The sequence below is a fragment of the Saccopteryx leptura genome, chromosome 5, assembly GCF_036850995.1.
Source record: "Saccopteryx leptura isolate mSacLep1 chromosome 5, mSacLep1_pri_phased_curated, whole genome shotgun sequence".
In the NCBI taxonomy this organism is placed as follows: domain Eukaryota; kingdom Metazoa; phylum Chordata; class Mammalia; order Chiroptera; family Emballonuridae; genus Saccopteryx; species Saccopteryx leptura.
In genome coordinates this window covers 142,166,836-142,189,735 of record NC_089507.1, presented here as the reverse complement: position 1 = coordinate 142,189,735, position 22,900 = coordinate 142,166,836, and the positions used below count along the sequence as shown (strand labels likewise).

Sequence of the window (22,900 nt, the reverse complement as noted above, 5' to 3'; positions counted from 1 at the left end):
TCACACTCTTTACTTGAGGCTTCCCCTGGTACTCAGGGGAAGCCCATCATGAGTGCACGTCCTGACCTTCCCTTCGTGAACCCCCTGGCCTCCTCTCCTCTCTTGCCACAACCACAAGGGTTCTCAGGGGTCCAGGGACCTCGGCCCATGCTGCTCTCTCCAAGTTCAACTTGTCTGTCTATAGCAGCAGTTGTCATGCATGGACTGTGGTACCCAGGGCACAGTTCCCCTGTAGTGGGTGCCCTGTGGTAGGCATCCCACGTCAGTGGGTTGGGGGCAGGAGGTCCCCCATGCTTGATGTTCAGCCCAGAGGGAATCTGTCTTCGGCCTTGGCCCTGAGCACTTCGGCTCTTTGAAGGCTCCCGCCATGCTCTGTGCTGCGAGCCCATGTCTGAGCAGGCTGGGCTTTGCCAGAGCGGGTTATGTGGGTGAGGCCTGCACACAGACCGGTCTGGACAGAGGAGCAGAAGCAGACCTGTTGACTTCAGGAGGGCCTCAGTCAGTCCCACCTGGGCAGGTCGGGAGGAGCCACTGTGCCTGGGTTCCCCAGGGGCCTCTGTTAGGAGGGTCCAGCATGATGCAGCTTCTCCAGGACCCAGAGTTCACCCTCTGCATGCCCCCATGGCCCGGCCCTCGGTGCAGGAGCGGTCCTTGGTTTCTCCGGAGAAGATTGTTTTCCAGTTGCGTAGGTGGTTAGCAGGGTTGAAGTTTGCAAACTCTAGTGGCATTTGGTGGTATCCAGTTTGTTGGTGGTTCAAGTTTGTGTGTAAGCTGCTCGAAGGGAACGGTAGAACAGATGCCCTGGGCCCTGCCAGCGTCTCTAACTGCGGTGGCTGACCTAAATAATTAGTGGTGCGGCCCAGTTGGTTGGGAATAGTCAAGGCCCGAAGGTACTTGTGTTGGTGCCAGAGTCCTGGTCACCAGGTCTGGGCAGTGGGCCCCGGGCAGCGCCCCCTTCAGGCTGGGAGCAGTGACCGCAAGTCACACTGTGGACTTACCCAGTTTTCCCTCACCCTTCACTTTTCAAGATTCTTTCAACTTTACATTAAGAATCCTCTTGTCTACGTGCAACAAAAAGAAGCCACTTCATAAAGAAACCAAACGCAAGGCACGAGGAGGGGCAGCCCCATCCCACCCCCACGCAGGAGGTCCCCAGTGCCCTCCCTTCAGGGTTGCGGGAGCCACAAGTCTGCAAAGTGTCCACGACGTGTGTAGATACCTGCGACCCAGCACCTACCTCCTCCTCTCAACAATGTGTATCAGAATGTACTTGAAACTGTTACCTTTCTGCTCTCTTGTTTGAATAATTAAAGGAGTTACAGAGGCTTTCTGCAGGTGTCTATTCTGTGGCAGGGTTCCTCACCCCCTGGGCCATCTGAGAAGTCTCATCTTCTCCCACAAGGCTGTGCTGGAAACGTGAAGGGAAGGTCCCACTGAGACTGTGGACTTCGATTCCCTCGGTGCGCGGGTTCAGGCAGGCCGTGGGAAGATTTGCTTGTCACACTTGACCTCCTAGACAGGGCGGGGGTGGGGCAGGGGTGCAGAACGTACCTCATCCTCCCTGGTTGAGAGCCTCTGGCTGTCTGCAACACAGCCACCCGGGAGATGTCAGGCAGATGTGCAAAGGAGGCCAGTGAGCTGCAAGATTTGGTTAGGAAACAGCACAGTGCCTGCTGGTGAGCCCAGTGCCGGGCTGGTGTCAGGGGGTAGCTCCCGGTCAGCGTGCAGGGTTCTCTGCTGACTCAGAGAAGTGGTCGGTTCCTCCTTCAGAGAGAATGACCCACTCTGGGAGATGTGGGGGTGTAGTGAGAGGCCTGGGGAGGTGACTTTCAAATAATTTCTTATGAGCAAATCACAAAATATTCTATGAGCCCCGATTTCTCCCAGATTCTCTGCCAGAATTGCATTCTAGGATAGGGTTGGGATATAACAGGCCCGGGACAAATCCAGCCCACTGCCTGATTTTATACAGCACACCAGCAGAGATTGGTTTTTCCATTTTTAAATGGCTGGGGTGGAGAGGAAGTCTATAGAAGAATAATATGTCAGGCACTGTGAGAAGCAGGTGAGATGTGAGATTCAGTGTCCATCAGCAAAGCTCTGTTAGAAATGCAGAGTCCACAGGTGTCTCCCACCTCCCGGGGCCGGGCTGAGCAGGTGCACCAGAGACCCTGTCCCCAAAGGCATGGCCCACAAGCCTGAAATAGTTACTATCCAGGTCTTCACGGAAGAAGTCCCCCCCCCCACCTTAAATCTCATACCAAAACCAAGCGAGGTTGTGGGGTGGACTGCGGCCGAGGCCCAAACACAGCGATGGGGACCTTGTTGCAGCGCGCATTTCCGTCAAAATTTCAAGGGTCACCACACAATCATGCTTCTCACTGAGACCAGAAGGGACGCGGTGGGGTAACAGGTCCAGGAGAGCCCCAGGAGCAGCCCCTCGGCCTGGCGGTGGAGCAGGCAAACCTCATATCGAACACGTGGGAGCCCAGCTGGCAGAAACCAGCTGCGAAGGAGGGTTCTCTGACCGACGGAACCAGAATGTGGCCAGAGAATGCCTCTCAGCCTTCCTTCTCCCGACCCCCTGAACGTCATCTGTATTTGGAGAGAAACTCCTTTGTCTTTTTGGGTCTGAGCTTGATTTCTCTCAAACTGAGAAGGAAATCTTAAAATTCACATTCCAGAGTAGAAATGAGCTTCGAGTCCCATGACAAGGAGCCACGAAACATCTGTGGGAGACAGCACACTCAGGGGGTGTCTTTGGTTTTCAGAGTGAGGGGCTGCTCAACCTTCTCAGAGGGAACTGAAGATGAAGTAGAAGTGATATTATACTCCAAAAATCCAAGGACAAACTCCCCTGAACTATAGAGTTTGGTTCCTGGGTGGAATTCTGTGTCCCTTTGCTCTGGTCACCAGCTTTCGTCCCCGGGAGCTCCCTTCCCCGGGGCCCTAGGAAGACAGAAAAACAACCCCATGTCTTTAAGAGGGAGCCCCATGCCCACGGTCCCTGTGTCCGTCACACTGCTGGCCCATGTCATCTGAATCCCAGCCAAAACCCTCCAGACAGACTGTGCCTGCCTCCCCTCGCTCAGCACTGGGTCACCCAAAAGAGCTGAGGAAGTAGGAGCCCCGCCCAGAAGTGGGTGTGTGTGTATAGGAGAGACCTATCTGCTGTTTGAAAAAGAGCTTCAAAGTGTCAGCAACACAGAGGACCACAACAAAGAGGACCAAGGCCTGGGTGAACCCGCCCACTGAACCCACAGTCTGTGGATGTTGCTGTTCTTATTACTTGGTGATATTGGTGGAAGGCTCAGTCATTTCTCCCCAACCTGGGGCGCCGCAGAGCTGAGTGAGCCATGGCCAGGCTCCTCCTGTTCCCATGTCCCAAAGGTCCTGTGTCCCAAAGGCTTTGCATAGAGCCACTTCTCTCCCGATTGTTGCAGGGCCTCCTGGAACACAGATTCCACTGTGTGTGCGCAGCCCGCCCGGCTCCAGGTTCCACTAGGAATGCAGGCTCCTTCTCTGCCTGCCAGGCCCTCACGAGAGGCACATGGCAGGTGGCCAGGTAAGCCCTCAGGAGGCTCCTGACACCACCACTAGGGAGGATGCATGCAGCTAGTCACTCATACCAACCCATCTCACCCCCAGACAGGCAGGTCCAAGGTGCCCAGAGTTTTCCTGGGAGCCCAGCCCAGGCAGCCTTCTGTCTGCTGCAGGCCCTGGCCCTGGCCCTGCCCGGGATGAGAGTTAGAGGGGCAGGTTTGAGGAGACGCGACGCCTGGGCAGGGCCTGGGCCTTTTTCTTGGCCCCCTGGTCGCCTCTGCAGCCAAGCAAGCGCCTGGCGGGTCAGCATCACCGGCGCCGGCCGCGGAGCGCGTTCCTCGGTGGAGTCCGAGCGCCCTCTGGTGGCCGCGGCGGGCGAGCGCAGGCGAGCCCTAGATGGGAGCTGGGCAGGCGCACGCCGTCACGGCCGCCGGGCAGCCTCCAGCTAGGGGCTGATCCCAACGAAAATCACCAGGGCCTCTGAAGAAGACAGGGCAAGTGACAGGAGAGTCGGAGCGGTTAGAGAGGGCGGTGCCGCCCGTCCTGCGTCCCCTCCCACCCCGGCAGCCGCCCTCAGCCACCCCAGCCGACCTCGGGGACAACTGACCTGCTCCCTGTAAGACAGAGCAGCTCTCTTCTTTCGCGGCGTTGGGAAAATGGAAGACTCCAAGAGGAATTGGGAAGGCTGACCTCATACGCAGTTGGAATGCGGGGCGACAACCCACTTGCAACTCTTTAGGGTCCCAGGGAGGCAGGTCCTGCAGAGGGAGGCCCGTGGGGCCCTGTGTTCTGCCCGACTGGGTGAGGGGGATCACCGCCCCAGGGCAGGCTGCTCACGCCCCCTCCAGGCCACACCAGCCCTGCATTGAGGGGCAGGACAGCAGCAGTTGGGGACCTGGGGATGACAGAGGCCTGCTCATGACCAGGCTCTGCGATTTAATTTAAACAAGCCTGTGCACCCCTCATGGGCCCAACCCCTGCAGGGGGGCCTGAACTGTCCCCTGACACACATGACACCACACACAGGCCACACCAGCCACCCCAGTTGGTGGGCAGAGCTATTTATAGACAGCGCTCCGTCGGTCCTGAATTCTAGGGGTTCAGCCAGAAACAAGCTTTTTTTAGGTCAGGGAAATGAGTTTAAAAATACTTCTGTCTGCCTGTGAGTGCACCAGGCAGGGAGGAGCAACCAGGCGCGGTGGCCCCAGGCGGACCCTCTAACAGGCAGGCCTGGTGACCCAGCTGGCACGCCCTGGTTGGCACACCTGGTTACACCGCTCCGCCCGTGGCCGGTCACCCACCCTCTCACAGGCCTCAGCTCTCAGAGGCCTGGGCAGGCTTCCTTCCCTGCGTGGCCCGTGACCTCTGGTCCCCCTATTCACCAGGACATCTGGATAAAGTGAGTCCATGTCTGCGGGCCAAACGGGTGGACGCAGGAATATGATCCGGGTGGCAGGCATTCCCTCGAGTGGAAGCTGGTGCAGGGTCCAGACCATGCATGCCATCAAGGGCTCTGAGATCAAGTGACAGGAGCAGCAATCTGGGATGTAAATGCTGTGCTCCTCTGTGAACAGGCAAGGTGGGGGCCCGGGACGGGAGGTCCGGCAACGGTGCCACCCAGGGTGCCGACTATCCCGTTTCCTAGGACAAACAGTTGAGGGGCACAGGCAAGGGGGGTAGCTCCACGTTCTGGCCTGACAGTCAGAGAAGATGGGCCCAGAGAACTGCATTCGGTGTTGTTAGCAGGTTGGGTTTTTGGTTTGGGTCGACAGATCTCTATTAGGAACGTACAAGCCCATTTCAGACGCTAAGGAAAATCTTAAGGAACTCACGCTCTTCAAGTTCTCAGCACAAAATGGGGAAAGCCCACGTTACTGTACACGAGGCAAGTGGAGGGGGAGACCCCCTCTGCTTCAAGTCCTTGTCACAGCAAGCAATGGTGGTTCTGAGCCAGGCTTTACGTCCTTGCGGTGCTGACAGTCACACACGAGAAAGTTACACTTGAAGAAAGGTTGCCGGCCCTGGCAGGTTGGCTCAGCGGTACAGCATCGGCCCAGCGTGTGGAAGTCCCGGGTTCGATTCCCGGTCAGGGCACACAAGAGAAGCACCCATCTGCTTCTCCACCCTTCCCCCTCTCCTTTCTCTCTCTCTTCCCCTCCTGCAGCCAAGGCTCCATTGGAGCAAAGTTGGCCTGGGCGCTGAAGACAGCTCCATGGCCTCCATGGTCCTCAGACACTAGAATGGCTCTGGTTGCAACAGAGCAACGCCCCAGATGGGCAGAGCATCGCCCCCTGGTGGCCATGCCAGGTGAATCCCAGTCCAGTGCATGCAGGAGTCTGTCTGACTGCCTCCCCGCTGCTCACTTCAGAAAAATACAAAAGAAAAAAAAAAGTTACCAAGGGAGGGAGCAGGTCCAAACCTCCCGTTTCAGGACACTTTCCAGTGTGTGTTAACTTACCCCAGTGGGAGGGGGAGGAGACTGGACCTCACCCACCCCTGTACACACTGGTAGCGCCACGTCACTCTTCCCACTTCAGCCTGAGTGCCTGGCTGTGCCCCCAAACTGGAGCATCCCCAACAGATGACTGGATCATCCAAGTTCTTTATAATGACGAGGGACAGTCTAGGACATGGTCGTATCCAGAGCTGGCCTGGACTGAGAAATGGGGTTACCTAGAGCAGACATGAACTTGACCTTTCCTTACAATGTGGTGATAAGTTGCCAACACCTTGGAATTTTATGGGATCCTTGACTCCGCAATTCCACCTTCTTTAGAAGAGACACAGAAGAAACCACCGTGGATTTGCTGTGGCTGCCACAGCAGTGCAAGTCTGGGCAGTGGCCTCTGTGTCCAACACCAAGGATATAGGTTAGTTACAGTGCTTTGTCCAATAGATGCCACTCAGCTAGTGAGATGACATGGAAGAGCCTCACAAGAAACTATTCGCCATGTAGTATTACACGGGAAAGCTGGTTCCGGAACACTCACACAGTGGGGGCCCTTTCGGGTGTGTGCATGTGCATGTGTGCGTGTGTGTGCACCTGCATGCACACGTGCATACATGCACATGTGCATGTCTGTTCATGTGTGCACGTGTGTAATGCATTTGTATTCAATCGGGTACATGCATGTGTGAGTACATTTGCATGTGTGTATGCATGTTTGTTCTCGTGTGTATATTTGCATGTGCATGTGATATGTATGTGTACATGTATGTGCGTTTGTGCACTTGTGTGTACGTTTGTGTATGTGTGTGCATTCTTAGAAAACATTGGGCAAGATGCACACTGACATCTTCCCAGTGAGTCTCTCTGGGTCGTGAACAAGCAAAAATAAAATAACTTGAAAATGTTTAAGAAGATTTTGTCCTGTTTTGTTTTGTTTTCCCTCTAAGTCCATTTTAGGGCCCCTTGGTCACCAGGGAGTCCTGGGCAGCCACCGCAATGCTAAGGATCTGGGGTGTGGGGACCCTGCATCGACTGCTGCTTCTAACCCAGCGTGCACAATAGTGTAGGGCGTCTGAAATGGTGTCGGTCTCCAGCCTCTCCTAAGGGCTCAGGAGTCAGAGAAGCACCCTGGGGGTCTGGGATGGACATAGATGGTGGGATGTCCATAAACTGATGAGACTCCTCTCTCCAGACTCAAAGCCAGTGAGTGATCAAAAGGCGCCCCCCTCCCAATATTCTCATTGTTGGGGCAACTCCCGGCGCTGAGCTCAGGTGACCTGAGTAGCCAGGCTCTGGTCTCAGATGCATGGGACTAGACCGACAAGGTCCCAAGCAAGGCACACCCGCTCTTCCGGTCCTGGTCCAGCCCGGCTCTGACATTCTTGGACTTGTCTGCCCAGTGCCATCAAGGGGGCAGCACTGGAACTGTCTCTCTCTGTCCTCCACACCTGGCACCCCATGGACACTGAATTAGCGAAGGAGTGAGCAAATGAAGCAATGAATGCAGAACAGGCATTCTCAGAAATGCCACCTGGTGGCCACAGTTGGTCTGGTGGCTGCAGTCTCGTCCCCAGGGAGGTGGGCTGTCCCTGTTCATTGAGCACCATCTGCTGGGCAGCTCTGAAACCCGCTGTCAGAGAAGCCCCACCCTCCTAAACACACACACACTTGCCTTGGGGCCCTATTTCAGAAACCAGCACCAAAAGGATTAGCTGTCGTCTTCACGCAGAAGTGGGGCATCTGTATCACTAAGCCTCCCCAGGGACCGCTGCGGGGCTATCTTGGGGGACAGACACCTAAATGCTGCTGCAGGGACCCGACCCAGATAAGCCCCACCCAGGAAAAGGGGTGTTCAGGAGCCTCCCCCAAAAGCAGAGACCCTGAAACAGATGAACGCAGAAAAAGTGGCCCCTTGAGATGTCGGGGCAGAAGTGGTGGACACCCTGGGAACCCCCCTTTATGCGATTTTATCATTTCAACCAAAAATGGAGGGTTTCGAACTGCAGAACGCACTGAGAATCGCTCGTGTCTTTATAAATAAATGCTTCACGGCTGTAACTTCACAAATCAGCAGCGACACCCCCCAACCGTGCACCCCGCATTGTGGCCGAACATGCAGGCGTTTGCAAGTGGCTTCGGGAGCTCAGGGGACACACGTCCAGGGCCCCCATGATCATGCCTCCGCGTATCATTAGGGTGCTTACTGTGGGCTGAGTGTGGCCTGCTTTAAGGAAGTAGGAAAATGACATGAAGAACGAGAGAAGAGTGGGCTGTATCAGCCATCAGGGAAGGACGTGACCCTCACGGAGGGCAGTGACCGTGAGTGGAGATGACCACTGGTGGATGGTTCTGTGTCGTTAACCTGTTTCTTCCAAGGACCTGGGGTCTGAGGAAGCAACGTGAGGAAGGTCCCTTCCTGCACCCCTCACCCCATGGCCCCAGGAGCTGGGGGCAGGAAACAGAGCCAGTGGAACTCCCAGGGGGGCTGTGGGCTGGGCTGAGCCAGTGAAGGAGACCCCAGGTGCAGGGGCCGTGCTGGGGGCAGGTTCTGTCAGCAGGAGGGGGTACTGCAGCCTGGAACCTCACTCACACCCACCCGCCTCTATGGTGGGGAAGGGGGGGTTTGATCTGATCTCGGCTCTCACCACACCCACTCTCAGTCCTGGGGTCTGGCCTCTCATCACCAGGCACAGGTATTGGACACAAGCTCAGCAGTTGGTCAGCACCCAACGCTTCCTGCCCAAATCGAACCCAAGACTATCAGAGGTCACAAGGCCAGTCAAGGCTGCTTTGGCCACCTGGGTCAGCCCAAGATGGTCCCATCCCTCTGTAACCCAGAAGCATCAGACTCTGCATCCTGGGGGTCCCACAGTTGGGGGTCTACCGGTGTGGGTCCTTTGATACCTGAGCATGTCAGACCCAGATGTGGGGAGACCCTGATGGGAAGGTAAGGGGCCACCAATCTCCTCCATCTATAGTGCATGATTACTGTTAAGGCACAAATTTCCTTTGAAAACTATAAAAAGCATATGTAGCATTTTAAAAACTTTTTAAAGTACAACTCCCCACTTGCAACAAAACAGAACGCAGTGGTGCCACCTGGTGTGCTGGTTCAGACCCACACAGACCTGCAGAGCGGTGAGGAGGACGTCACCTTGACCTTCCTGGGGCCCGAGGGGGGCACCAAGGGGTGAGCCCGGGACCAGCACCCCCGGCCACCCTCAGGGACCCTGGCTGTGCTCCGTCCGCATGCGGAGGGGTAGGCGGGAATGAACCCGAGTGACGAGATGAAATAAAAGCTACAGAAGAAGACTGGAAACTTTGAAGGTATTTTATTAACACAGCTTTCAAATTACAATACAGTTCACAACACAGTTCAGAATGAAATCACACAAATGATACACAACAATACATTTTCCAGCTACGTCACGACTCTGTACATCTACTCCCGAGAAGGCTGTCACAGGGACGAGCACGTGGATGGGGGACAAGGATCATCGGCCCATGCACAGCGCACTCGCTCGGAAGGACACACGACGTAGGTCACCCAGAGGAAGGGAGCCGCCCGCCGGCAGCTGTGAGCACCCACTGCACCGGCGGCTTCGGACTCCACAGCAGAGCCGCCCACGCCCGTGGGCGGTGCACTAGGTTAGGAAGGGTCAGTCAGCCAGAGCAGTGGCCAAGTCACGCAGGCCGGCGCCTCCCAGCGGAATAATAGGCGTTACTACTAACACTGAACTCATGCAAGAGTCCTGCAAAGTAGAGGGCAGAACAGAGGATTAGTGCGGCCTCTCAGCGGCAGGGCTGCTGGGCGCTGGCTTCGCCTAGTCCCACTGCAAACAACAGAACTGAGGGTTATTCTCTCCGCAGACCTGGGGGAGGAAGTCAGGAGCAAACACCTGTCGAAGCAAAGGTTGAGAGGTGATCCAAATGAAGCACAGTGCACACGCTCGGCACTGCGCAGAGGGTCGAGGACGTCCCGCTGTCGCCACGGCACGGCGGGCAGAGCCCGGGCATGGGCATGGGAGGTGGGCAAAGAGGGAGGTGGGGGGGGGACAGGAGCACAGGTGGGGCTGTGCAGGGACAGCCCAGCGCAGGCAGGAGGCCTGGGGACCCAGCCCCAAAGCAACAACAGCAGCAGCAGCAGCAAGGAAAGAAGCAGCGCAGAAATGAAAAGCATCAGGTTTGGGGCTTCGTTGTCGTTGAACCTGAAAATTAAATGGTGGAATTAAAGCCCGAGAGTTTGAATCCTCGCAGAGGAGAGCGGTTCTGGAGCCCACGCCTGTAGAAAGCAAGGCTGAGTTATAAAACTCCCGTCGACAGTCTAAATGAGGGCGAAAGCATATCAATCTTCGAGTGAGGAGGCCGAGTCTCAGACGACTGCGGAACTCGTAACAGTTCCGAGTCCTCAACCAGCAGCATCCGCTGGGCACGCCCTTCCACCCAAAAGTGGTTCGAGAGACCGTCATGCTGGAAACATGCCGAGGTTCGCTTTTCAGAGTATACTAAGTTACTAAAAACAGTATATGGAAACAACACATCCGTCTGTCCACTCTGTGGAACACATTACAATTTAAAAGCGATGTGATGTTTCCTTATAAAGGGCCTGTATTTTCCTATATACCTTTCAAAATTAGTAAACTAAAACAAAGCACAAGAGCAACATGAGGACCTCCTCACACTTGAGATGGTTAGAAGTGGAAGGAGAGAGCTGCTGCTCGCTGACCGCACCTGCTCTAGCTGCCCACCTGACCTAGAAGACTTCCTGTCAGAGCACGGCAGAGAAGGGGGAGGGGCTGCACACGCTCCAGAAGAGGCGGATCACCCGAGGAGAGCTGAAGACCCTTCCCAGCCACACGTCACCGGAAGGTACACTGAGATCCAATATGAATCAGCAGGTTGGCTCGGTTCTAGTATACAAAACCGTGGGCACTGTGAGTGATGAAAATTCAATAGGTTGCAAAAAAACCTTACACAAAAATCCTTAGGATTCAATAGGAAATCAAGGCTACACGCCTTTGGAGAGCACTCGCTTACGAATGTACAAAATAACATTTCATTCACCAGTTTTAAAAAACTGTTGGAAGGTTCATTGAAAAGCTCATTAAGTACAAAAAATTACCTAAACTGTTTCCCTAACTGACCTGACTGTGGCTTCCTTCCTGGGGGTCTCCTGGTCCAGTCAGCCCTCCAGCCACCCTGCTGGGGAACTCCTCAGAACAGGCACTGAGAAACCTGTGAGGAAACAGCCCCCCGGGAGCACGTGCTGCCCCTGCTCCCAGAAGCACCCAACAAGGGCTCCAGACCGCGAGGAGCGAGAGCAGGACCCCAGCGGGGCAGGAGGGGTTGGGGCTCAGGGCCAGCACCTCAGACCTCACTCCAAACCTAGCCGTCCTCAGCAGGGTCCCCGGTGGCCCAGCGCTCTGCGAGCACGTCAAGCTTACCTTGAGTCAAACAGAAATAAAAAACAAAATAAACAGAACAAAACAAACAAACTGAAAGCCAAAAGAAAAGAAAAGGGAAAACTGCTCAAACTTGGCCCTGTGAGCAGGTGCTACTTCTCTACCACACGAGCCACAGACCCTCCTGGTGAAAGACCCGCAGGCCACCGAGTGCAGGGCGCCTCTCCTGGTGGCGCCCACCCGCTGCCCGCCGCCCCGCACTTCCCAGCTGACTGCCTGTACCCACGTGGGGTCAGGACACAGCTGCTCCCCCTTCAGCAAGACCGGCCTCCCCCAAAGCCCCCCTTCCTCCTGCACTGCACCCCACACCTCCCAGCAACCAAGTTTTCTGTTGGCAGAATTAAGCAAAATACTTTTTGAAAAAAAGGACTTCTGGATGCAGGGTCTAAGCTCTGTCACAATTCAGAAACACTACAAACCAAGTATGAACAATGGTTTCCCAGGACCTTTACAAATCATGATAAAGACGACCCAAATTAAAAGTGCTTATAACAAAGCCAGCCCTCCCCATCTTTCCACCCCATCCCTCCCCTTCCTCCTCCCATCCCCTCACCTCCCCTCACCTCCTGGGACAGGGGTGGGGGGAAGCCACAGGCACCTACTTGATACTGCCTGTCCAAAAACAGAGACCCTCAACATTTCTTTAGGAAAGAGACAAGGTTTCTCCTTTAGAAAAGTACCAGTATAACGAGTTAACAAAGGTGGCCAGACCAACAGTACGCAAGGCGACGCACAGATAGGTGAACTGGTTACAGCACAGATCAAAACAAGGTCAGGTGGAGAAGTACCTGAGCTCTGATCACCTCCTGTGTTTACCTTACGAGATACACTGTATTCACCGGCTTCAAGCTTCTGGAATTGGTGGACAAATAATACACAGGTCAGGATCAATGTATTGACTTACTCCCATCTTTATAAAAATCGAATACACACACGAACACATCAACAATTATGGAACTGCGTCCATTCAACTTTGATGAGACAACATGAGAACTAGCAGAGAGCTAAGGTGCTGCTGAGCCGCAAGCACTTCCAGTCACACTGTTTTCAAGGGTCCGTATTTACACTGCATGGATGCTGCTCGTCTTGTTTAAATGCATGATAAAGAACAGAGATAATGGTTGCAACAGATCTTCCAAGAGGGTTCAGCTACGGCGTGCGACTTCCCTGCGAGAAGTGCACCAACATGGAAATGGCGTGCCTTTCTAATTCTGCTTCTTTCCTCTGCAGTTTCCTCCAAGGAAACTCGGTGTCCCTGGGCCCAGCGCACCACAGGGTCCACACCCAGTGGGTGGGCACACGAAGTGGGCCACTTTCCCCTGGAGGACGAACTTCTAAGGAGTCTCAGGAGGAAGCCTGCCCAAGCGTGCAGACGGGTACAGACACACACCCCAGGCATCCGCGGTGTCAGTGCCGAAAGCGGCAGCCACGTCTGTCCGGAGCACAGAGGCCCATGCAGGACGTGTTTCCCATCACTATGGGCCAGCCTCTCAGAGAACACATGTGGGCTTTGGTCTGCAAGCACAGAGCACCAGTCTGCCTCAGGAAGTGGCCGAAGTTTAACTTGTCTCACTGGACCCAAGTCCACGCAACACAGTCCTGCACCTGTGAGCCTGCCCACTGCCGCCCAGAGTGGGGAGTGGGCTTCCGCTAACTCACCAATTCAGTGTAGCAACCTGTGGCCTGAGCCAACGCAACCACCCTTTACATATGAACACACCTGGAGCTACCTGTGAGCATAGGCAGTGAGCCTGTGCCAAGCAGCTGACGGGCACAGAGCACTGACCCATGGGAAACCCACTGGGACATCTGGGTGGGCCAGGACACGGCACCATCTACCGGGCCATCAGGGGCTCTGCAGGGCCCAGGGACCTGGGAGTGCTCGCCCTCTCCTGAGCTGGGACCTTCTGTGAGCCACGGCCAGCACCCTCCTCCTCGAGGCTACACTCAGACCCTATTCCATCTGAGGACTGGGCTACACAAGGCCTCACACATCATTCCCCTCGAGTTCTGGTCACTTACTTTGAAAAAGTAAAACAAATGTCAACTGTGAACACAGGACGGCACAAGCAGCCACACCCTGAGTCCAGCTCCCATGAGGAGGCCGAGGTGCCTCACCACACAGGCTGTGCCTACTCTGGTCCCTGCTGGATGTGCCAGAGACATGAAGTGGCAACAAGCTCCAGTTTCTACTAGCTCTGTGGCCAACTCTGACACGACGGCTCGGATACAAACACAGCGGAGACGCCTGGGCATGCCCTAGTGTCATCTGCTCAAACAGCTCAGGTCCACAATGGAGCAAACCCTAAGTGAAACTGTCCCGTGAGCAGGAACACCGCAAGGTAGTTGCTCAACATGTGCCCAGCCGAATCTGCCTCAGGCTGCCCTGTGCAGAGTCCGGTCCCACCTGAAGGAGCCTCACAAAATTCCTCAGCAGGGTCACAGGTGACACACACACTTTTCTCTCTGGGTCTCACCATCCCCATGAGATAGGCCTCCCTCACCCCATGGGCCACAAAGGGTGGCACGGCAGGGTCCGTGTCACTGTGCTCTCAGGTCTGCTGAAGAACAGTGCCGCTCCGCTCAGAAACAGAAAGGTGAATCAAAGCAATGATAACCATCTTCCCAGAGAATGCTGCCTGTCAGAGTTGGTGGCAGGGGTCTGCCACTCGAGGCTGCATTTAAAAAGAGAAAGAAGCCAGTCAAGTCTGACCAAGATCTGGCGTTCCTCTGTCCTGCAGGGTCCTCCCGCTGGGGCCAGGGCCGCGGCCAGAGCAGCACACACAGCCCCTCTGCACCCGAAAGCACAGGGTGACAGCCTGGTCCTCGCCTTTCCTGGGGAGAGCTAGGAAGGGGTGGGAGCCCCTTCAGGAACTCGGAACATGCAGGTGGTGCTCTGGTGACCTTCACAGGAAGCGGAATCTGCCACTCACAGGCACCCTCCACACACCGGCCGTCTGGGGCACGCGACCATCAGCTACAGACACGCAAACCCGCGCCTGCGTCATGAGGGCCTCTGGAGCCTCCCTGAGAAGACGCTCTGATCTGGCCTGCACGGAAGATGGGTGCAACCATTATCAAATGTTCTCTGCTGGGAAAAGTCCTCAGAACTGGTGCCGCTAACGTTCCTTCCTGAACCTAAGTCACATGAACGATCGATCAGACAGTAAGATCTCGAAGAATACGTCTACATGCACTGTGAGCACTTCGAAAACTAAAAAAAAAAAAAAACCAAAAAAAAACTCGAGTTCTCAGAGGTGACAACAGAATTTGAAGCCTTCTAACACCAAACTCCAGCCCACCACGTCCCGCAAGTTCATTTCTCCCGGAGTCCATGCTGGGCTGCCCGGCGCTGCAGACACGAGTTAGCAGACTGGATGGCGGCCTCCTTGGCGGTCTGGCGCACGGCTCCCGTGAAGAAACTCCGCAGCTTGTGTATACAGCGTGGGCTCAGCTGCCCCGCTAGCACTCACTCAACAACCAGGGCCACGTTTATGTGGGACAGGTCTACCATGTGCCTGCAGAGACCGAAATGAACAGCATTAGAGCATCCGCACCCCAGCGCGTGAGCAGCAGGAAAGCAGCACAGGGAACGATGGGCCCCCACATGGGACTAGCTGTTCCAGGGAAGCGCAGGCAACAGAGAGCATCGCCATCAAACAAGGGCGGTCCACAGCGATAGTGGGCAGGCGATAGTGGGCGGATGCACACTAGCACATGGAGCAGCAGCGGCCCAACCCAGAGCAGACGTGGAGAGGCCCCGCCCACCCCATCCCCATCCCCATCCCCAAGACCACGCAAGCCGCACTACCTGTGGAACTTCTGCTGGAACGCGAGCGCGTGGGCGGGCTCCTTAAACTTCGCTATGGCTTTCCGTTGCTGGGGGAGCATCTGTAAACTCTGCAGAAGGAAACAGAAGTGTTTTAGCATCACACTGCCTACGGTATGAAAACATCCAAATGTGTAGCCATTAGATGCGATACAAAGTCAAGTTTAGGCTGACCGCTGGGTCGCTAAAACAAACGAATCCTATTTTCCTGACAATTTTTCTTATCCATCCAGATAACATGTCCCAAAACAATACGCTTCAGTGAGTCGTTCCCCTGCCAGGGACTTATATCCTCCAAGACTGGTGTTAAGACCTTCCCTCATCTGACCATACAACTGTCCCATCTCCCCCCTGAGGCTTCTCTTCGGCTGGTGGCAGGCATCCTAGAGAGTTGTCACTTTTGGTTTTCATGCCTTCCCGTTAGGCAATTTCCCATGGAATCTCTATTTTGAAAATAATTATACACTCCTCTTCTGAAAAAATGTTTCTAGACTCCAGTTGTGATGACCTCCTATGAGTGATTCCCCAAAGTAAAATGATGGCACAGAGCTTCGTTTCCACCACTGACCATATACAACAGTAAAGTGCTGTAAGGTTCCTTGGTTGTATCTACGTAGCTTAACCCTCACTGGGACAGAGGTGCTACCAGGGAAGGAGGCGTGAACCGCCATGAAGCTCCAACATCATGGTGACCCTGGCTCCTGTGCCATCAGCACACGGAAAGAGGACACTGTCTAAGGTCTGCCTCCCGCCCTGGCTACACAGCTCAGAGGGTTAGAGCACCGTCCTGAAGCAGAGAAGTTGTGGGTCAGGGCACACCAAGGACAGGCTGATGTTCCTGTCTCTCTCTCCCTTTCCTCTTCCTCAAATCAACAAAATAAACACTAACCCCCCCAAAAAAAGTCTGCTTCCTGGTTGTTCTCCTTAATTTACAATTTTATGCCCTTTCAAGAAACAAACCCTATTTTCTAAGTATGAGAATGAATTGCAGAAATTGTCAATATTCAGCCTATCAAAACAACAAATATCAGAAATTTGTTTGGAAAGCCACATTTATCAATGGTCACCCTGATGTACTGTTAAGTTTTCAGAGACGAGAAGTCTTCAGACCCTTTCTGAGAGTTAAGTCACTGTTCTGCTTCCCATGGAAACTACAGGCTGACACACCCTGGGGTTGGCACTTCCTGTGTCCCCATTCAGGCCCGAGGCCTGTGGGCAGCTGTCCCAAGTCCCGGCCACCTCCCCACCAGGATGTGGTGTCCCTCCTAGGACCCACCTGTGTGCATGTCCCTGCTGCACAAGAGGAAGTGTTACGGACACATGTCATCGATTCAGCAGTCCTGATGGACCATCAATACACTTCCCCTCCCGCCCACAGCTCCTCACACCTTCAGGAATTACTTGAAGCCAAAGACATGAAGGCAGTTGTTTTACACACAGCACGTGACCCAGCTTCAAAGTAGCCCCATCTTTGGGGACGGCCCACAACCCTGGGGGCAGCCATCCTCAACCGTGGCCTTTGCTCCTCCAGACCCCATTGCTAGGAGACACGCACAGGATGCCTTATTCTGGAAGTCCCTGCACATGGTTGGAAATCTCGGCTGGCAGGGGCAGACCTGGGCAGGGGCACGGGTCAGCAGTGGCATTTTGGCTAGCCCTCCTGTGTTGGTGGCTCTTGCTCACAGCCGTAACTGTGGCTCCGTGTGTCTAGTCCGACACAGACGCTGTGTCTCCTGAGCTTCCTGACGTCCACGACCATGTCCACGTCCACTGCTGGTTGCTCTGCCTTCCCCACCCTGCAGAGACTGAGTCTCCCACAGACACGCTCCCCCAAGCTGTGTTCTCACACGGCCTCCCGACACCCCATCTTCTGGCTGCCTCACAGCAGTTCCGGAACTCTGTGTGATAGCTGCCAGCTGACACATGTCCACGAACTCCAGGTCCTGTGGCCGTGCCCAGACCTTCTGCACACCTGGTGATGCCAGGTTCCTGCAGGCCACACCTGACCATCCACTGTTCACTGCCCCAACATCCTGAACACAGGACAGCTGGCTGCTCTCACTGGAGGCACCAACATCTCCACCGTCAACCAGTCAGAGCCAGACACGGTGCAGGTGTTCTCGCAACCCGTCAGGTCAGGTCCTCCGACGGGACCCTACATTCCTGGCTGCTCAAGGGGGCCCCAGCGTTCGTGTGGACCAAGGAACTTACTGAGGCTGCTGACGTGGTGGCCTGCCACAGCTGCAGGAAAGCCTGTGGGCCAGAACAGCTGGCGTGGGTGCCCAGCAGGAGGGCACCTGCTGCTACTCTGTCCTCCCAGTGACATGGGCTCCTGGTTTCTTCCATGCTGCTCCCTCCCAGGGAATGGTGAGTGAGCTATGTGGCAGCATTTACGGTCTTCTGTGGTTTATGAAGGTCTGACGAAAACACTAGACTCACGGAGGCGAAAATCTCTGTCCAAAGTCGCTCACCAAGAAACAGCAAAATCAGGTCTCACAGTGAAGCCTCACCTCAAAGCCCAGCTCCAGCTGTTGCAGTTGCTGCTGCCTGCCTCCCAGGACAGCCAGGAAAGTGACACGGCACCAGCAGAGCGCATGGCCAGCACGGAGTCGGCACAGGCAGGCGGCGTCCGCAGGTGGCTATCCCTCTGGTAAGGGCCACAGAGATGCTAGCAGTCACACACTGCCCTCTTGTGAGAAGACAGCATTTTATTCTCACTAGGCATTCCAATTGGTGAGACAGCGTTTTGTTCTCATACCAGGTATTCCATTTGGTGTGGACGAGAGAGAATGAGGCCAGGGCTCAGAGGCTGTGCCTCCCTGCTCTGTCCTCCACGAAGAGGAGGTGGGGGCTGCTCCCTGACGGCCTCCTACGGGGACATGCAGTCCCCCCAGGCCCACTCAGGGGGACTACTGTGACTTCACACGGCTGGCTCTCGCTGCGCCTTCACACCCCAAACTGAAACGCATCACCTCTCCTGTCACGTCTCCCTCTGGTTAGAACAGTCTCTGGAATCACTCCACCTGTCCTTATCCTGTAAATGAGGAGTCTACAGACAACCTAAAGAGGCCCGAGTGCACTGTAAGCACCTGGCTTGTGGGCAGTGTGGCTGTTGGCGGCCACACTGAGAAGCCCACCTTCACAGCCAGCAGAGTGGAGTGGACAAGCACGGCAACTTCTTACAAAGAACCCAGAGAACAAGGTCCTTCCCAGCACAGACGCAACACCGCCATTACAGCGCATGGACGCGAGGTGGCGTCACAGCCTAAGGCGCACAGACAGCCACGCCAGCACAGCGGGCCCCACCTCTATCCCTTCCTTTCAAGCCTATTTCTATTTAAAACAAAATTATAAGACACTGTTATAAATACATTTTTAAAATTCGTCCTCATCAGGTTCATCCTAACACTGCGTGGAAGCCTCTACATCAGCGTGGTTACAAAGCAGCACTTGTGACTGCGCTGTTGACCTCCCCATACTTGGGCTTACAACCCGCCCCCGGGGACAGGGCTGGTGAGAACTCCGTCACAGGGTGGACGCACGCCCTGCACATGTGCTGACCTCATCACTTCTCAGGGACCTCCACGGGGACCCCTATAGTACTTCCTTTTAAGGGTAACTGATGTAACCAACAAAAACATTGCCCTCTCCTCTCATTAGAAACCATTCAACAATCCGACGTTATTTTTGCTCAGTGTCAAGTGCCCTCATTCTAGCTTTCTTTATAAAACCCTGACCCCTAATCCTCCTTTTTCAGAATAGGAAAAGGTGACAAATGGCGGGGAAGACTGAAGAAGAGCTCTCTAACTCCCAAATGCAGCTCAGACTCTCAGGTGGACAAGCCCAGACAGAGCTTTGGTCAGCAGCAGGGTGGACACAGACAGCACCCGCAACACAGGCCCGGTCTGAAAAATATTGTCCCGCTCAGTGGCATGCAGCAGAACATCCAGGGTGCACACGAGGGAGCAGAGTGCTGCCGTCACCACTTCCCACCCAACAGACTGCAGGACATCAGACTTGTGACCCTTGCAGGCAACACCGGTCCTCGGAAGTTCTAAATCAGAACCACTGCTAACCTGTAATTTGACCCCAAATGCTCAGCTGCTGTTGGTCTGAGAGTCCAGGGTCAGGATAACCACGTGTGCACCCAACACCCCCAGTCAGGTCTGCTCCTGCAAATTAGCCCAGGGAGGACCAGCTGTCCGGACACAACCACCCTCACAGGCGCTCGGACAACGGAAGCATGGGCCCCACCCACACCACAGGAAACCTACCCTGAACACAGAAGCCAGAGCTCCTGCTTAACTTGTCATTACACAGACAAATGAAACTACTACCCCTGACATCTCTCTCAGAACCAAAAGTGAGGGTGGGTGGGAAGGCACAGTGCTTAGAAGGGCACTCCCGTTGTTCATTACCCTCACTTTTAGGAACTCGCAATACTACATGGTGATTTAAAACACATTAAAAATGAACTACCTGTATCAACTCCACTGGGAAAAGGTTTCCCACTCACTCCTGAAGCCAGACACTACAGTATACTGTTAAGTCCGTGTTACTCAGAAACCGAAACCTGTCACTCACATTTACAGAGTGCTCTGCACTCCGACATGGATGCCTGGGGTGAGGGGCGCAGACAATGACTGTGACTGGGGTGACACCTGATGGGGCGGCCGGGAACGGACGAGCAGCTGAGCAGCAGCAGGTGCATCCCTCGCCAGCTCCCCACCGGGCTGCAGGAGCCGCGGGTGTGGGTCCCAGGGGACAGTCACGTCCACAGCAGAGTAGACCCATGTGCAGCCGACCCACAGGGATCATTAGAGCACTCAGAATTAGCTAGCTTTAAAACGGAGACCAAAACACAGTTCACATTATTTCCTATTTGCAAAATGTACTCCAAGGTCCACAGCTATTAATGTGGAAGGCTGGTTCTAGACACTCAACGCAATAAGGCTACATAGTTTACCGTATTTTTCGCCCCATAGGATGCAGCTAGGGTTTTAAGGAGGAAAATAAAAAAAATATTCTGAAACAAATGATGTTAAAATATTTAATAAAATACCATTATTTTTCACTCCATTAAGACACATAGGCATTTTCCCCTCCACTTTTAGGGGAAAATGTGCGTCTTATGGAGCGGAAAATACAGTAAATTTTTAATTATTACAAACAAAACAAAGTGTGTGAGAAAAAACCCTACATGTACAGGTGTCCATATAAACTATGTATCATCTAATGATTTCAAAGCATCATCTGTTCAGTGGGAAAAATTCCTCTATAAAGTTTATAAAAGTGAGCACCTACATGAAAATTTCCAAATAATCTAACTGAGGAAAAATTCTGCCAGCAAGTGCACACAGTGGCCAGAGAGCCTGTCTCTTCACAGTGCATTACTTGAACGTGAAGTGACCTCACGTCATGCTGTGGACCAGCCATGGCACAGGACACAGAGAAACAGGTGGCCTACCTGAATGGGTCCCACCGACATGAGCAGGCTCTTCAGCTGGACGTCCGTAGTGGATGACGACAGCCCCTCCACAGACACGATGCAGGGCTGTGGCTTGCACTCCACCACCCGCAGGTTCTGCTTATTGGGCGTCGGGCGTCCGCGGCCCATCGGCCCCGCTGTGCCCCGGCCTCGCCCGTGCATGAGGACCTGCCAACAAGAGGAACTGGTCAAGCTGGAAGCTTTGGAGTTTTCTGCTGAACTACTAAGGTATGAAAGTGAGCAAATAACTCAGAGTCCATTAAAATATACCACGGGCTACAGGATTTCCAATAGTTTCTCCTGACTCTCAGAGCAGAATTTAAAGTCACAGGTGGCACCACCCCAGCAGGAGTGACAGAAAGGAAGAGGCAGCTGCCCAGTTGGAGCGATCCTGGTGCACCAGGGGAGGTGGCCCTTTCTGCACTCCCACCATGCTGCGGGTGACACGGCAGGACCAAAGGGTCCGGGAACGTGCTGTAAGGAGCACACTTAGGGTTCAGGTTGGCAAACCTGAGTCTCCCCCTCTGTATCCCAGGCCAGCTTGGCAGATGGGGCTGGCCACTGCACCACAAAGGCACCACAGGCCAGCACGCCACCGATCCCAGCCCCTGGTGAGCGCGTGCACCGCTGCCCTGAGATCCTCAAAGGCCGTTCTGCCCGAGGGCCCTGGTTGCTGCACTGACACCACCTACAGGTGCGCCCAGGTACCTGCAGAGCTTTAGGTGCCAAGCCAAGAGCCCAGACCAGTGACAGAGTGCCCCATCCTCACCCCCAAATTATGACATCACTGGTCTAGGAGGGACAAACCTCAGTACCTGATAAAGCTGCCCAGAGTTCACACCACTGTTCTGGGACCTTCTAAAAAAAGAGGACACAGTTGATCTTTTGGGATCTTCTACTCCCTGACTGGGTTTCTGAAAAGGACAGGACACTCCCAGTGACAAGGGAAAACACACCACACAGTAGCAAGCTGGGCTGGCTGGAGACCAGCGGTAGCTGAGGGTTCCTGTGCTATGACCTAGCCGAGGGCTGGAAGGGGAGCAGGGCTGCCCCATCACAGGCGGGCATGCCAAGGGGCAGGCGACTCCGAAGTGTCACTGAGCTCAGCGATTTTCAACTGGAGTGCGTCACCAATTGTTAAAACGTGCAATGCCTGACGATGTGGTCAAGGGCACTCACTTCTTTTCCCTTAGAATGTCAGGTAAGAAAATGACAACACAGTAGACGTCTGATGTGAATAAATCAAAATTATACTTATTTTTGAGGGGGGGGGGGGGTCAGATTGGCAAAAAAAAAATTTTTCTGGCGTGCCACAGAATTTCAGTAATTGGTTTATATGTATCATGAATGAAAAAGGTTAGAAATCACTGATTTAGGCAAATGGCTGTATTGGGGGGTGGGGGTGTTTTTCTAAGGCCCTTCTCATCATGTATCCATGGACAACACCCAACTGGAATATGGACTGGAACAACTAAAGACCATACCTGAAGGCACAAACCCCCACCTGCCCGCCCCAGTCTGCCTACCTGTCTCCTGCTGCAAGAATAAAACGCTCCCATCTGCCCGGAGTCATGACATGTTTATGGGGTAATACACCAACATAATTACATACTTCCAAGATGTAGGACGCCCCCACAGGGGCATCACTACTTTGTGTACCCACAGGATGAGCAGGAGGCGAACCAGCAGCCGCCAGCGCTCTTCAGGGGGAAGAGGTGGCCCTGCTGCCTTCCTTCCTCACACCCTCTCATCAGGGTGCCGCATGGGGGGGGGGCCCTCACAGGCAGGCAGGCGCGGGGACTGCACCAGCACATGGGGGACTGCAGTGGCAGGCAGAGGGGGGACTGCAGAGGCAGGCAGAGGGGGGACTGCAGTGGCAGGCAGAGGGGGGACTGCAGTGGCAGGCAGAGGGGGGACTGCAGAGGCAGGCAGAGGGGGGACTGCAGAGGCAGGCAGAGGGGGACTGCAGTGGCAGGCAGAGGGGGGACTGCAGAGGCAGGCAGAGGGGGGACTGCAGTGGCAGGCAGAGGGGGGACTGCAGAGGCAGGCAGAGGGGGGACTACAGAGGCAGGCAGAGAGGGGACTGCAGAGGCAGGCAGAGGGGGACTGCAGTGGCAGGCAGAGGGGGG

The 22,900-nt window shown here is 54.8% G+C and overlaps 1 protein-coding gene across 3 annotated transcripts in view; it reads right to left on the bottom strand.

Moving 5' to 3' along the window:
* Positions 1 to 12,349: 12,349 nt before the first annotated feature.
* Positions 12,350 to 22,900, bottom strand: part of RBM33 (RNA binding motif protein 33) — an 86,782-nt gene continuing 76,231 nt past the window's right edge. For all 3 annotated transcript variants that reach the window (XM_066385589.1, XM_066385587.1, XM_066385590.1), the window contains 3 exons: positions 20,751 to 20,939; positions 15,266 to 15,354; positions 12,350 to 14,972 (listed from right to left, as the gene is read on the bottom strand). In XM_066385589.1, coding sequence (XP_066241686.1) covers positions 14,924 to 14,972; positions 15,266 to 15,354; positions 20,751 to 20,939 — 327 coding nt within the window. In that variant the 3' untranslated portion in view covers positions 12,350 to 14,923. The remainder of the gene's footprint in view (positions 14,973 to 15,265; positions 15,355 to 20,750; positions 20,940 to 22,900) is intronic.